Genomic DNA, 15254 nt, shown 5'->3' with positions numbered 1-15254 from the left:
TACCCATACTGAATAACTGCAAAAGTGGGTTAACAATCTTACAATGATTGTCTGATTGAAGATAAGAATTGAATTATCAAACCCATTTTAATGCAACGTATAGTACCAACATTTTGTGGTGGAAATTTGGTGCCTTTTTCTTTGATTTTCATCAGTACTCCATTATTATATCGGTTTGTATCATGTAATATTGGGTGAACCCTTCCAGTTTGATCCAAAAATATCAATTTTGGTCCCACAACTATTAGCAAAATGATAATTTTGATCCACATGTTTAATTTCTACCAATTTTGGTCTTACGACTATTGTTTTAGTACTAATTTTCATCCACGACTATTGTTTTAATGCCAAAATTAATCGCGCCGGTCACCCATCCGTTTAAAACCTGCAAAAATCTAAAATTGTTAAGGGTATTTTTGTCATTTTCAACTTAATATCTCAGTTTGAGCATGAATAAATAGATTTAAATCCTAAGATCGATCAAAATTCACAGCTTAGCTTAAATCTCTTTATTCATGCTCAAATTAGATTTGTGCTTGACTCTTTGTGCTTCAGTAGGTTGAAAAAGTAATTATAAATAGATACTATATTGTTACAAAATCAGTAGTCCTCAAAAAGAAAAGAAGAAGAGTAGATTAGAGAAATTATACTATACTTGAACCATCATAAATCTCTTTCTCATTTACTGATATGCATTTACTCTCATACTTAGTTTATTCTTGCTTGAAACGAGTAATTTTTTACACTTAAAATTGTTTGTGTGCGCTAAATTATGTTCAGCTACACAAAAAGGCTTAACGTATTTTTACTATATTTTCAGCATAATCTTAATAGCACGTTTGATCACGGAATGAATTTTGAGAGAATATGAATGCTATTTCATAAAATTTTAAAAAAAAAACATTTAAAAAATTATACACCATATAAATTCACCATATAATCAGATAAATATCGTGTGAAGATTGAAGAGCTTGAACTTGAAAGAGATGCAAGCGTTGTACGGAAGATAAAGAAATGTTGTGATAGGGAGAAAAAAAAAACTAAACAAAGTTTAGATTTAATTGGGATAAAATAGTAATAGCAAATTTATGATATTCATGATAACTCAAGAATAACCTAATATCAGGAAGGGCCACGGGATCGCTATTCCCCTTGAAAGGGGAATAACTCATTCCCGAGAACAAAAAGCATTACCAAACAATAGAATAGGCATGTTCTCGAGAATGTCATTCCATTCTAGAAGTATTTCGTGAACCAAACTTGTTGTAAGAGGTATTGTTGACCAATTAACTCATTTAGTCAACTTTAAAAAGGCTTTCTATATAATTGAAAAAAAAAATATTTCAAAATCACTTATAAGTTTATTAATCACCACCCCAACAACCCCCCCCCTCTCTAGACTTATACTGAAATTGGGACCATCAATATTTTATTATGTCTCAATTTGACAAGTGTAGACTTTTATCCACTCACCATGTGGAACTTGTCTTTGAAATTCGTCGCGCTTTTATACTTTTCAATACAACTTTACTTGTTTAGGTAAATATCTTCCTTGATCAACATGTCAATATCCATAATTAGCAATATAGATTCTCTTTTGCTTTATAAGCAGTCGTTATACCATGGACCATGGTCCACAATGCATTGTGGACCATGAGTTATGGCTGATACTACAGTTGTGTTGAACTGATACTGCAGTTGTGTTGAACGGATACTGCAATTGTGTTGAAAAGAAATTGCAGTTGCGCGGAACAGAGGTCATTTCATCCGTCTGTAAATACAGTTGTGTTAAACTGATACTGCAGTTGTGTTGAACGGATGAACGACCTCTGTTCCGCGTAACTGCAATTTCCTTTCAACACAACTGCAGTATCTTTTCAACACAACTGCAGTATCTGTTCAACACAACTGCAGTACAGTCATGATCACGGTCCACAATGCATTGTGGACCATGGTCCACCATATAATTTGCGCTTTATAAGTTATGNGCGGAACAGAGGTCATTTCATCCGTCTGTAAATACAGTTGTGTTAAACTGATACTGCAGTTGTGTTGAACGGATGAACGACCTCTGTTCCGCGTAACTGCAATTTCCTTTCAACACAACTGCAGTATCTTTTCAACACAACTGCAGTATCTGTTCAACACAACTGCAGTACAGTCATGATCACGGTCCACAATGCATTGTGGACCATGGTCCACCATATAATTTGCGCTTTATAAGTTATGTTGCTTATCAACTTCTACTACTTTCAAACTTCTAATGTATATAAGACCTTTGTTGTATAGAAATATTTGCTGCTCGTAGAGGTCTAGTGCATATGAGTTCCCTCAAAGCTTTACTACTTTAAGAGCTATGTTATTAAGAAACCATTGGTTGTTGATAAAGCCTTGATGATCAAAAAAGCTTTGTTGCTAATAAAGTCTACTATGCAATTTTTGCTGCTACACGTACTACCATTGTTGTACGTTGATGTAAGCAATACGTCATCTTCAATATCTCCACATTTTCTTGTTCTGATGTCCGTTGAGAAAAATAATCAAAATATCACTTGTTTGTTCATCCACACAACATATTTACACTGCTTGCTTATAAATGAAAATTACAATGATTATATACACCAAAATTCGGGGTTTATTTAATACTGATGCACTAACAATAACAACCACTGAAATCTAAGCAATACCTGCCAGGCGAGAATTTTGGCAGTCAAAGCCTTCTACTCTAACCGGTGATTGTTGTTGGCCAAGCCTTGCCCTTGTGCATGCTGATTTGCGAGCTGATGATGGAGAGGATATACCAGAAAGGGGCGGACTTTGTGGTAATGGTATACTCACTCGCTTCTCGTTTCTGAAGCAAGTATCATGGATTAGAGGGTTATTTGTCCTGCAGGGTGGCGATCCAGAGAAGAACGGGGGTGATGATGACAATTGGGATATTGACTGCATTGCAACTACACTGTCCTGTTTGGCAACAGTACACAGCAACTGTGTTAGAGGGGGAACGAAGTAGATATGCAATGCCAAGATGCATTTTATGTATCCCATGCTAAACTTGTGAGCAGTGAAAGAGTAACCAAATTCCCGATCAATCTGAAAAGATTAACATCTTTAATAACTCTGAGCATTTTTTATATGGATTTTCATTAAATAAATAAACAAATGATTTAATGATCCATCTCACCTCAACAATGGAGTGCACATTAGTTAAGGAAAACACTAAAGCAACACAATGGCAAGAGTTTCAACTTTCAAGTTGTTAAGATTCCATAAACTTATATTTGGTATGACAGTGTGTTTGATATAAGCAAACGAAATAGAGAGCACCTGAATTTATCCATAGCAAGAAGTTAATTCCATTTAGTGTAATCCAATTTCCAAACTTCTAGTTGGACAAAAATCTTCTAAAAATAGTTACTCTTTTAACGTAATAGCCATTTATTGTACCAACCCAATAATAGGCCCAAAAAAGAGTAGCCAAATTGATAAGGAGTCTACTATAAAGCGACACATAAGGAACTAAGGCAAGGAGTTGAGGATCACTCTCTCATTTTCTACTTCATTTTCCTGCGCTAATGTAGTGGAGTTCTGGGTTTGGCAGCTCAAAATACCCACTGGTTTTTACCTTTCCTAATTTCTGTGTAACATTTTTAGTGTCCATCTTCACTTCATTTACAAAGGTATCCCATAAATACAATCACAAGCCAAGAGATCATATATCAATAGTAACCATTATTGAAATCATTCAATCACAAGGCTAGGCAATATAGCAAACTATTGCACATCGAGCAGTTTTAAGTGGATGAGACTCTGGTATTGAAAACAAAAAAGTCCAGATTCAAGGAAAGGATGAATAATAAGCAAGCCAGTTTTACAAGATTCAAATAGAGCACCTCTAGGCATAAATTGCAATTTCTACATTTAAAAATCCCATGCCTATATTTTATATTAAAAAATCACTATTGTGTTTGGTTAGGATATGAATTTTAAGAGAATAAGAATGTTATTCTAGTGTTTGATTGGTTTAAGAAATAGAAATTGAATATGTTTTAAAAGCATTAACAAACTACGGAATAGGCCTATTCCCGCGGTAATAGAATACAAATCAGGGCATATAAATCATCTCCAGAAACATATACACATATCATCAAACCATCCTAAAACAATATATGCACACTAAATCCATTAGACACAAAATGTACCTTCTTCAAAGCGAGATCAACAAGACTCGCGTCGGTTTTCGAATCAATCCCCTCACTGGAATTACTGTTCTTACAGGGAAAATAAGAAACACAAAACTGAAAATTGTAGGATCAAAATCCGAACACAAATTTAACAATGGGCGGGGAATAATTAAATTAAAATACCTCATCGGGAAAACGAGGGTACGAGTGGAGTGGGCATTGGGGCGGCGGGGCATGGGGCAGACGACCCGACCCACGGGATTTTCACAGCAATTCATGGCGGTGGATGCGGCTGAGAAGGGGTTGTGGACCTCAACCTGAAAGGCGAAAACCCAATACCGCCCCGGGTTGGGGCAAATTGTGCATGATTTAAGCGCGGCGGCGACCCGAGCGGAAAAGGAAACAATCGCTGCGGCGCATTCTCAATGGTTGCTTGTATGGAAATGGTGAGATAGCAGTGGAATACAGGCTGTTACTTCCCATATCGTGTATTTATCTCCCTCGTGTTTTCTTGAAAACACGTTTTTCTCACTTGAAAATTTAACTCAGATCAGTCAGCACATGGCTATTTTTTTTTTTCCCATGTTGAATCCAAATCAGAACATTTGAAATAATGTAAATTATGATAATTTAGTAACTCAGCGGACATGGTCAAATGTTGGTACATACAAAGCTCACTTTAGGCATAATTCCAAATACCGTCTTGATCCTAGTCGAACGAAACAATTAGGACAACTCTTATCTATTAGATGCAAAGATTTGAGTGGATGTGATTGATTCGGACATATATGATTGGATTAATGGAATCATAATTAATAAGAACATAATAGAAAATATAAATATGATTTAGTTAGGGATAGAATTTAATTAGGATATTATACTTGACTTTAAGAATGTATTTATGGTATAATAGGATTCTTCACGTAGAATACCACATTTATTATGCTTATATTATTTATTTATTTTTCGAACTTTTTCATCAATACTTTTTTAAAGTTTTAACAGTTGACTTTGAGTTGTCTGTATGTCATCACGTCGATAGTAGTTTGGTCTGTGTACTTTTATGCAATATCGTGTGCATTGACTTGGTGGTATGCACACACTTGTCTGGTTGTCATGTGATCTTGAGTGCAAGGTGTGTGCACTAATTTGGTGGTGTGTGCACTCGTCTAGTTGCCGTGTGGTTTGAGTACCAGGTGTGTGCACGGATTTGGTGGTCTGTGAACACTCGTCTGGTTGCAGTGTGGTTTGGATGTCAGGTGTGTGCACTGATTTGGTAGTGTATGTGCACTTGTCTGGTTCCGTGTGATTTTGAGTGCTAGTGCACACAATATTGCATAAAAGAACACACACCAAACTACTATCGATGTAATGATGAATGGACAAATCAAAGTCAAACATTAAAATAAGTATGGATGAAAAAGCTCTAAAAATAAATAAATAATATAACCATAATAAAATGGAATATTCTACATGAAGAATCATATTCAAACATAAACACATTTCTAAAATAAAGTATAACATCCTAATTGAATTCCATCCCTAATAATTCTTTGCATCCAATGGATAGGAATTGAATTGTCCTAAGATGTGTCCTCATGTATACAAATCATCTTCCAATGAGTATTTAAATCCATTTACAAATTAATCGAATTAGTATTCAAATTTAACAGACCAAATTAGTATTATTTAGTATTTTTTTGAAAACAGTATTATTTAGTATTAATTCAATACTGGTCTGTTAAATTCAAATTTAAATACTAATTTAATAAATAATAATTTGGTGCAGTTAAATTTAATAAATCCTAATTTAAATTAGTAGGATTTATTAAATTAGTACAATAAATCATTTCCAAATAAATAAATCATGTAAATTAGTACGAATTAATGGAATTAGTATTCAAATCATTTCCAAATTAGTATTTTTAATTCAAATCTTCTTCCAATTTTAAATCCTCTATAGAGCAACTAATTAATATTTATAATTTAATATAATACTCCGCAAATTAATTCATGCAGCACCAATTTCCTCAAACAACTTCCATTGAGAAATTCAAGTTTGAATACGAAGGGCAATTTAGTAAATTAATCGTGTAAATCCCATACATTAATTCCTGCTATTTTCAATACAATAAAATGGACTCTTACAATAAATTATTATTATTTATTCTAAGCATTGAGAAATGAATCCTTAAAAAAAAATGAAAATTGTATATTTTTGGAACAGTCGTTATACCGTGGACCATTGATCATGGTTGATACTGCAGTTGCGTTGAACGGATACTGCATTTGTGTTGAACGGGAACTGCAGTTGCACGGAATAGATGCCGTGTCATCCGTCTAGAATTGCAGTTGTGTTGAACTGATACTGCAGTTGTGTTGAAAGGATATTGCAGTTGTGTTGAACGGATGAATAGTCTCTGTTGTGCGCAACTGCAGTTTCCTTTCAACACAACTGCGGTATCAGCCATGATTATGGTCCACAATGCATGCATTGTGTACCATGGCCCACAATATAATTTGAGTTTTTGGAATCCTTCACGATGGCTAGGGCTCCGTAGACTCCCCCATATATATAGACATCACACACATACACTATAGCTTTAGATGTTCTTTTTAAGAAGTTGCACATGGAAGTAGTTCGATATGCCATTATTTTGCCTACAAATTAAAGAAGCTAGTCATCCTAGCTTGGCGGTTTCCATTTTCTTCCATTCAATAAAAATTGAAACATACAGAATGTATTGAGTCCATAATTTGATCAAATCAGAGCATATTTGATTCCTTACTAAATTTGCAGCCAACTAATAGTAGTACATGATTACATTTGGATTTTGATCTGTTGACGACCGGCCCCTTTGGAGAGGGAATATGTAGCCTTAAAAACTTTCGAACCATTTTCAACTGTGACATTGTATGTTCCTAAAAAATCCCGAAAACTCAAAAGAACCTTGGTTATTCGTTACGCCAGTCAACGTCCCGGTCTGCCACTCTTTAAGCAACTTATCAACGACATCGCCCACCACTGTGTTGTTGAACTGCAAATCAGTGAGACACATGTTCCAGCACCCTTTAGGAGTGATACCTGCCCAAATAATTATTCCATTTATAGCAGGATGTGAGAACCCTTCCCTCAATACTTTCTCCAAGTACATTGCTTGCTCTTCCTTGGAATATTTAATACTTATGTCAACCTCGGTGAGCCACATTGGGACCTTAAGGGTGGCAAGTTTATCCATCACTGCTCTCATGAAAGGTGGATTGGGAATATCAAAGTGTCCTTCCAACCCAATCCCGGGTTTTGCTATCCCATTTGCTTGGAACTCCTTGATCTTGGCCACAAAGGAATCCACATTGGTTGTGTTCCCACATTGCTCCACAACCTTGAAATCATTTATGAACAAGGTGGCATTGGGGTCTTTCTCTTGTACTTTTTTGTAGAAATCCAAGGACGCGTTTGGGTTCTCCAATTTTCTTTCGTAGAAATCGTAGTGTAGCAACTCATTGTTCACGTCCCAATGGATGAATTTGTTTTTGTACCTATCAACCACACTGTTTACCCTACGGTCCACCGCCTGTTGCATCTCTGGGCCGGTTAGATTGCGAGTCCATGACGGGGCAAAATTAGGGTCCTGCCACACCACGTTGTGGCCTCGAGTCATTATTTTGTTTTTCTTGACGAAATCTACCATTTGGTCTGATATGTTGTAGTTTACAACTCCGGGACGGGGCTCATTTGATGGCCATTTTAGTTCGTTTTCAAAAACCGCCGCGTTGAACCTTTTCTTGAACCACTCCTAAAACACAAGCCAATTAAGAACATTAACAAGTAGAATATATAGTCACGGTCTAATTCAAGAAACTTGTAAGAAAACAACCTGGTAGTGTGAATTTTGGGTAATCATGCTGGATATGGCTACTCCAAAGGGGAAACCACTTGAAATTTGCTCCACTTTAACCTTTGCACCTTGTAACGGGATGCCTTTTTGGTCCGTGACCGTGATTGTAGTGTCACGTTTTCTTTCCTGCAGCAAGTAATAAAACACAGACAAACCCATTTAATTCACGATCGACTATAACTAATCACTTTCCATCATTATATTTAGAGTTAATACGCATTTAATTCTTGTCTATAATAGTTTTCTAAATTTTTTTTTCTTGTTAATACCCAATTTAGTCCTCGAGAGCCCCCGACTACAGTAGTTATTAGTTATTATTACCCAATTTAGCCCCCGACTATAGTAGTTAATACCCAATTTAGCCCCCGACTAATCGACTATAGTAGTTAATACTCAATTTAGTCCCGACTAATAGTAATAGTAGTTAATACGCAATTTAGTCATCGACTATAGTAGTTAGTACTCAATACTGAATTGAGTATTAACTCTTAGCAACACTTGAAAACTTCATCACCCACCCTATTGATAACGGCTTGCTGATTTTCCCTCCATTGCTCCTCAGTAAATGGCTGCAAAGAAGCAGAAGCAACATCTATGTTGATACCCTTGGCACCCAATGCCTACAAATTACAAAAACAGATAAGCTAATTAATTAACATGCATATGTAAAAAAATATAATTAAAAAAATAAATCGCAATCGCTTTTTTTTGTCCCTTAAATCTTATAAAAGTTTTATTACCTCAAAATACAATGTAGATGTATTTAAAGGTTGAGTTAAGAAAATTCCACCCTTAAGAAAGGTCCAACATCCTCTCTTAGCAAGGACAGTGGCTTCACAATTCTGTAGTGAGCCAAGATTTGCCCATATAAGTGCAGATTCAGCACCCATAATCTTCACCCAACCTATATATATATATAGGTGGAAGCATAAAATACATGAGAATATAATTACTAGTATAAATAATTTATGATAATTACAAATAATTAATTTAATAATAAAAAAAGTAACTTAACTGGAAAAACTATAATAAACACCAGGTACAAGATTAGGCAATTTGTATGAAGGTGCAGTAATTGTCACCCATTTGTTAATTTGGATAGGTTCATAGCTAGGCTTCTGACCCTTCAGAAGTCCTCCACCATAAAGTGGCTTAAAAGGCCTTGGCTTGCACTGTATTTTCACCAAAAATATTAAAAGAGAAAATATATATATTTGAAAATATTCAAGATTTATATTATATGAATGTAGTTACCTCTGAGGTAGCAGACGAATCGTACACTAAATCTGCATTGCCAAACAAGATAAATTCAAATGAAATAAAAGAAAAAAAAATCAATGAAATTCTGCATTCAGTATAACCTAAAAAAAATGCTCCAAGCAACTCATCTCAATTAAAAAAGCTAAATTAATTAAATTGCACATTTATATTTATATAATATATGCTTAACACCAAGTAAAATAGGTGCCAAGTTGGAGTCGGTTAAATAAAAAACAAAGAAAGACAAACACCTTGAGCTAGGCTGCTAATGGAAATGCCAAACAAGAGAATGAAACATAAAGAGAAATGACGATGAATTATCATCTTCGCTTAAAATAAGATTAGAACCTAATCCTAAATAATATTTAGGATAGAGAATTGGAGTAAAACTCCAAAAATCTTATTCAAAGAAACTTCCAAATGACCAAATATGCTGATATGATGATAATTGAAGGGAAAAATGGGTGCATTATATAAGATTTATCCTCTAAAAACTAATGGTTGAAATAATTTATAGTTGCTTGATGGTTTATAATTTTTCAACATTGTTTAGTTTTTATATTTTTATCTTCTAAAAAGATGGATCATCATCACATGTTTTTTTAATGCATTTCTTATTAGAATATAGAAAATATTATTAGAATATAGAAATTAGATAAATATGTAAATAATATTGTTATTATTCTTACAATACTATAGATTATTACCATAATTTAAGCATATGACCGTTGCCCAAAATTATAATATATATATGAGCCCCACATGCAAATCAATGACAGGAAAACAATATTTCTTATTTCTTATATACAACTCAATACAACCACAAGGAAATTAACATGAAAACAAAAAATCATGATTGCCAAATATATAATCAGAGTTTTCATGTCTTATGTTATCTAATTTCTATATTCTAATAATATTTTCTATATTCTAATATTTCTTTCAAGGCAACTCGTATATATGCACCTAAAAACCCTAATACTAAAAAGAAATATTAAAAAACTTTGCGTTTTACCGCACTCCTCCGATCCTTAAAAAAAATCAAAAGTATAATTAAAACGACTAATTTTTAAATGCAATCTATATATATATTAAAATAGAAGTGCTAGTTTTCCCGCTCATTTTAGTCCAAAAAATTTGAAATCAATCAACATAATATTATATAATAATTCCTTATCAGAAATTCTAACTTTCCTTATCATTCCTTATTTATGGCTAAAATTGACAAAATATTCAAAATATGATTCCATTCCTTATTATATACGGAAATTAATGTAATATTTTAATCAATTCCATTCCTGTATGAATATATTAATCTTACGTATTATATATATATATATATTACTATATGATCTATTTGGTACTATAAGAACAATAACCCATTAAAAATATTATTATATTATTAAATTCCTCTCATGAAATTAATGAAATATTTTAATTAATTCCATTCCTGTATGAATATATTAATATGATATGGTGAAAATGAATATACATAAAGAATAAAAGTATAATTGCACATATATTAGTGTAATTGCCTAATAATTATTATGGTAATATAATTAAGCTAAACATCAGTCGTTAATTTGTTTTATAATAATTATAAATAAATTATTTCTCATTTTTTCCATATTTATTTTAGTAATAATATAATTACATAAGCCATATTACATATCGATCTTTTTAAGATAATTGTAGACAAACAAGTCATATATTATTCAATTAATTGAGTAATACATTTGCGCTAATGTTATAATCAAATAAATGTACATGTTAAATATTATAGTTTTTTTATAATTTCATCTTTATTTTTATTGTCTAAATGTATAATAAAAAAAATTCATCCGTACATTGCACGGGTAATTGGACAATTATTTACTCTAATTCGAGCAAGGAAAACATCAGAAAACATAATCGATTCAACCAATTTTATCAATTGCGCTATATAATATTCGATGATATAATTTATATAATTGTATATCGATCCAAATATTCTTAAAATATTATAACAAATCCATTCCATGCAACGCACAGACGAAAATACTAGTTATATATATATATATATATATATATATATATATATGTGTGTATGTATGCGTTCAAATGGGAACAGTGCGCTCAGGAAAGAACTGAGAACGAATCGCAGCGCGCCACGTGTCTGGATGTAGTTGCACCTAAGGTTATAACTAGGTGTACTTAGGTGCATGAATGTTAACAAGATAAATTATTTGCACTCGTAAGTGAAAATAGGTGCACAAGTGCATGTAAAATGTATTACAAGTGCAAGTAAAATATACACTGAACATCAATACTAAGTGCACCTAACGTTATAACTAGTTGCACCTAGGTGCACGCATGTTAACAGCGTAAATTACTTGCACTTGTTAGTGAAAATATGCGCATTTGTAAGTGATTTTACTTGCACTTTTTACTTGCAAATGTGCACCAACTATTTGCACTTATAACACAATTACTTACACCAAAGTTCGAGTTATTTACGAAAATACCACTGCGTCATTTTTTTAAAGTTACATCTGATTCGTTGATCTGGACACGTGGACGGCTGTGGATCGTTCTTATTTCTCTCCTAGCCACCCGTTCTCATTAGAGCGCACCCATATATATATATATATATATATATATATATATATATATATATATATATATATATATATATATATAATTCAGTTCCCGTGCAGTTGGGTGTCTCCCGTGCGATTGTGCGGTTAAATTTGAGCCATTGATATTGCTTAAATCAACGTCCATAATTACCAAATTAAAAAAAAAAAACACGGTGGCAATTTGTTAATTTTTGCATTTATATTAAAATTTAAGGTGCATGTTTTCTTTCTTAGGTACGTATTTAAGGTGAGTGGTTTTTGTACTTAAGGTGCGTGGGCTTTTGTGCTTAAGGTGCTTGGATTGTGTGCATAAGGTGAGTAGTTGTTGAAAATTAAAGTGTGTCAACCTGAAGCTTAAGGTGCATGTTTTTCTTCTAAGGTGCGTGGTTTTCCTTCTTAAGGTGCGTGGTTTGTGTGCTTAAGGTGCGTCAGTTTTTGAAACTTAAGGTGCGTGGTTTATCTTCTTAAGGTGCGTTGTTTTCCTTCTTAAGGTTCGTCAGTCTGAAGCTTTATGACACTTTTTTTTTTTTTCTTTTTTGCAGTTCCAAAACACAACCAATATTCTTTATAAGATTTTCTCTAAAAAGCCATATTTATATTAATCCAACTTAAGTGCGTAGATTAGATGCTTAAGGTGTAATCAGTTTAGAAATTTTTTTAAATAGCATTGATCACCGCACAACCGCACGGGAATCTTTAACCACACCTGAACCCTTCCCTATATTATATATATATAATATAGGGAAGGGTTCAGGTGCATGGAAGGGTTCCCGTGCAGTTGTGCGGTTAGGCACCTTAAGCATTACAATTGCGCACCTTAAGTACACAAATCACGCACCTTAAGCACGTTAAAAATACAAACCACGCGCACCTACTACTGCTGTTGCTGCTGCTGTTACTACTACTACTGCAACTACTACCACTATCACTACTACCACTACTACCACCACTACCACCACCACTACCACGGCCACCACTACCACCACCACCACCACTACTACCACTACTACTACCACACTACTAGTAGCAGTAGTAGTAGCAGCAACGGTAGTAGTAGTAGTAGCAGTAGCAGTAGCAATAACAGTGTTATAATGCATATAATTATAAATGTATTCTAATTTCTTAAACTAGTAAATAATTTTATTTTTCAGTGTTATATTATCTTTAACGAAAAACAAAAGATAATTTCTAGTTTGGGAATTAACGGTTAATCAACTTCATAATTGTAAACTTTAATCTATAGTTCCCCTTTATGTTAAAGTTACTTTCTATTCTCTTTGAGGTTACATAGCTTTAAGGCAATTTTAATGTCAGCTTTGGTGCTAACTTAGTAGTCAATGAAGGAATATACTTGTACATGGTAAACTCTCACTTATATGCCACTGATGTAATAGCACCCAAATCACACCAGAGAGACAAATCACTCTAGGAAAACCTTGTATGGCAGACTTGACCAAAAGAGTGTTAGTAAGGATTGAACTCGTGACCTTCTTAGGTAAATAAATATATAACATTATTTTGTATTATAACATTGATATGGAATATTTAATTACAAGATAGTGTAAAAAGAAGACAATAAATAATGTAGTGAATATAATTAATTACTGAATTTGAAGGTAAAGAAATTATATCTCTTTTTAAATTTTTTTATAATGAATAATTTTTATTATAAAAAATAAAGACTATATAACTAATGAAATTATATATCTTTTTGAATTTTTTGATAATGAATAATTTTATTGTGGAAAATAAAGACAATATAACTAATTAAATTAATCCTTTTTTAAAAAAATTTTTTTTGATAATGAATATTTTTTTGAATAAAGGCATTGTAAACTTCTAAATTGAAGAAATGCATATGTATTATTTTTTGTTGTAGCTACTAATTTATTTAATTTAATAAGACTATAAGAGTAATAGAATGTGTACTTAATTCTCAATAATATACTCTAATATATTTTTAATATATGTTTAACAATTATGCCAATTCTAATTAGAATGAGATTCTAACCTAAGACCTTTCTTATAGAAATTAATGGGTAAGTTAAAAGTTAACAAAATATTCTGTTACTAAAGTTTATACTAACAGAATGTGGGGTTATTTAAGGGAAGAAAATAATATAATAAAGGTAAAGAAGGAAAATCATAAAAGATTACTAAAATCAAAATAATATGAACCATTCGTTTAAGTAAATAATTACACCAACATTTTTTGTCCGTTAGAACCCTAACTTTATTGGCTCTTATTAAGATTGTAGAGGTAGAAAGGTATATTGGAGATTTTTTTTTTTTTTTGAAAACAGGTATATTGGAGATTTAAATAATAATAAAAAACATTTCTAAGAAAATTTAAAACGAATAAAAAAATTACGATTCAGATTAACACCAAATATGTTAATTACTTTCTGAAACAAAATTACTCCCAGCAAATAATCCCCAACAATTATTTTTTCAAAATTTAATTGATGGGAAAACAACAAATAGCCTCTCAATGATAGAAGATATTTAAAAATAATAATAAAAAAATGCAAGCACACAATAGTCAATGAATTAAAGTTGAAATTAACTCTAATGAATATTATGCTATTAGTGAGGCTATTAATGTTGCAGAATGAAGAGAAACTATAACAAATTTGAATGTATGCACTATGCAGAAATGAAAGATCTTGCAGTTTGCAACAGACATTAACAACAATATGAATTTAATTAAGCAATAACCCAAGTTTAAATGTTACTAAGTCACATCCTACATAGATAGAAGGGTCAAAAGAATGAGCTATGGGCTACTGAATACATCTGCAAGATCTATGTTTGATGTCATGATAAATATACAACAACAATCATGATAAAATGATGTAGAAAGAAGAGGTGAGAATAAGTACATTGTTGCTCTCTTCCATAGCACAAGGGACTCAGAGTCATGCCACTCAACCTGGAAATAACAAACATCATTCAATGACAAATTTTACACATTATATATGCCCCCCCACCCCCCTCCCCCGGCAAATTATACCATGGACCAAGGTCTACCTTGCATTGTAGACCCTGGTCCAAAAATAACCTTCAAATTTTGTATCTGTAGTTGACACATTCTGTATCTGCAGTTGATAGTTTCTGTACTTGTTATTATATTATGCGTCAGCAATTATCAAGTTATTTGTTTACATATACAGAAACTGTTAACTGTAGGTACAAAATGTGTTAACTGAAAGTACAGAATTTTTGTATCAGAGTTCACAATGCAATATGAACCCTAGTCCATGATATAACAATTGCCCCAACCCCCCCCCCCC

At 32.7% G+C, this 15254-nt stretch overlaps 3 protein-coding genes across 6 annotated transcripts in view; all 3 read right to left on the bottom strand.

Moving 5' to 3' along the window:
• Positions 1-2487: 2487 nt before the first annotated feature.
• Positions 2488-4631, bottom strand: LOC116019456. 4 transcript variants are annotated; one of them, XR_004098724.1, is made up of 3 exons: positions 4368-4631; positions 4203-4298; positions 2488-3093 (listed from the first exon to the last, which is right to left on the bottom strand). XR_004098724.1 is itself a non-coding variant. In XM_031259663.1 (3 exons), exons 1-3 carry the CDS (start codon positions 4460-4462, stop codon positions 2677-2679), a joined length of 576 nt encoding a protein of 191 aa, XP_031115523.1. In that variant the 5' UTR covers positions 4463-4631; the 3' UTR covers positions 2488-2676. The 4 variants fall into 4 exon arrangements, 2 of the variants coding, with proteins under 2 accessions (XP_031115523.1, XP_031115524.1); XR_004098723.1 differs by having other exon boundaries at positions 2488-2964; XM_031259663.1 differs by having other exon boundaries at positions 4203-4266.
• Positions 4632-6817: 2186 nt separating this feature from the next.
• On the bottom strand, positions 6818-9751 carry LOC116021209 (endo-1,4-beta-xylanase 5-like). The gene is made up of 7 exons (XM_031261823.1): positions 9595-9751; positions 9338-9369; positions 9099-9255; positions 8824-8987; positions 8602-8703; positions 8063-8209; positions 6818-7981 (listed from the first exon to the last, which is right to left on the bottom strand). The coding sequence occupies exons 1-7, from the start codon at positions 9665-9667 to the stop codon at positions 7085-7087; spliced, it is 1572 nt and encodes a 523-aa protein (XP_031117683.1). The 5' UTR covers positions 9668-9751; the 3' UTR covers positions 6818-7084.
• A 4895-nt stretch (positions 9752-14646) lies between these two features.
• Positions 14647-15254, bottom strand: part of LOC116020600 — a 6139-nt gene continuing 5531 nt past the window's right edge. Inside the window, exon 10 of the mRNA XM_031261068.1 lies at positions 14647-14893. The gene's annotated coding sequence lies outside the window, so the exon portion shown is untranslated. The remainder of the gene's footprint in view (positions 14894-15254) is intronic.

This window comes from Ipomoea triloba, chromosome 5 (assembly GCF_003576645.1).
Source record: "Ipomoea triloba cultivar NCNSP0323 chromosome 5, ASM357664v1".
NCBI classification, from domain to species: domain Eukaryota; kingdom Viridiplantae; phylum Streptophyta; class Magnoliopsida; order Solanales; family Convolvulaceae; genus Ipomoea; species Ipomoea triloba.
Note: the sequence above shows the minus strand (reverse complement) of the source record. Positions and strands in the feature narration are given on the sequence as shown.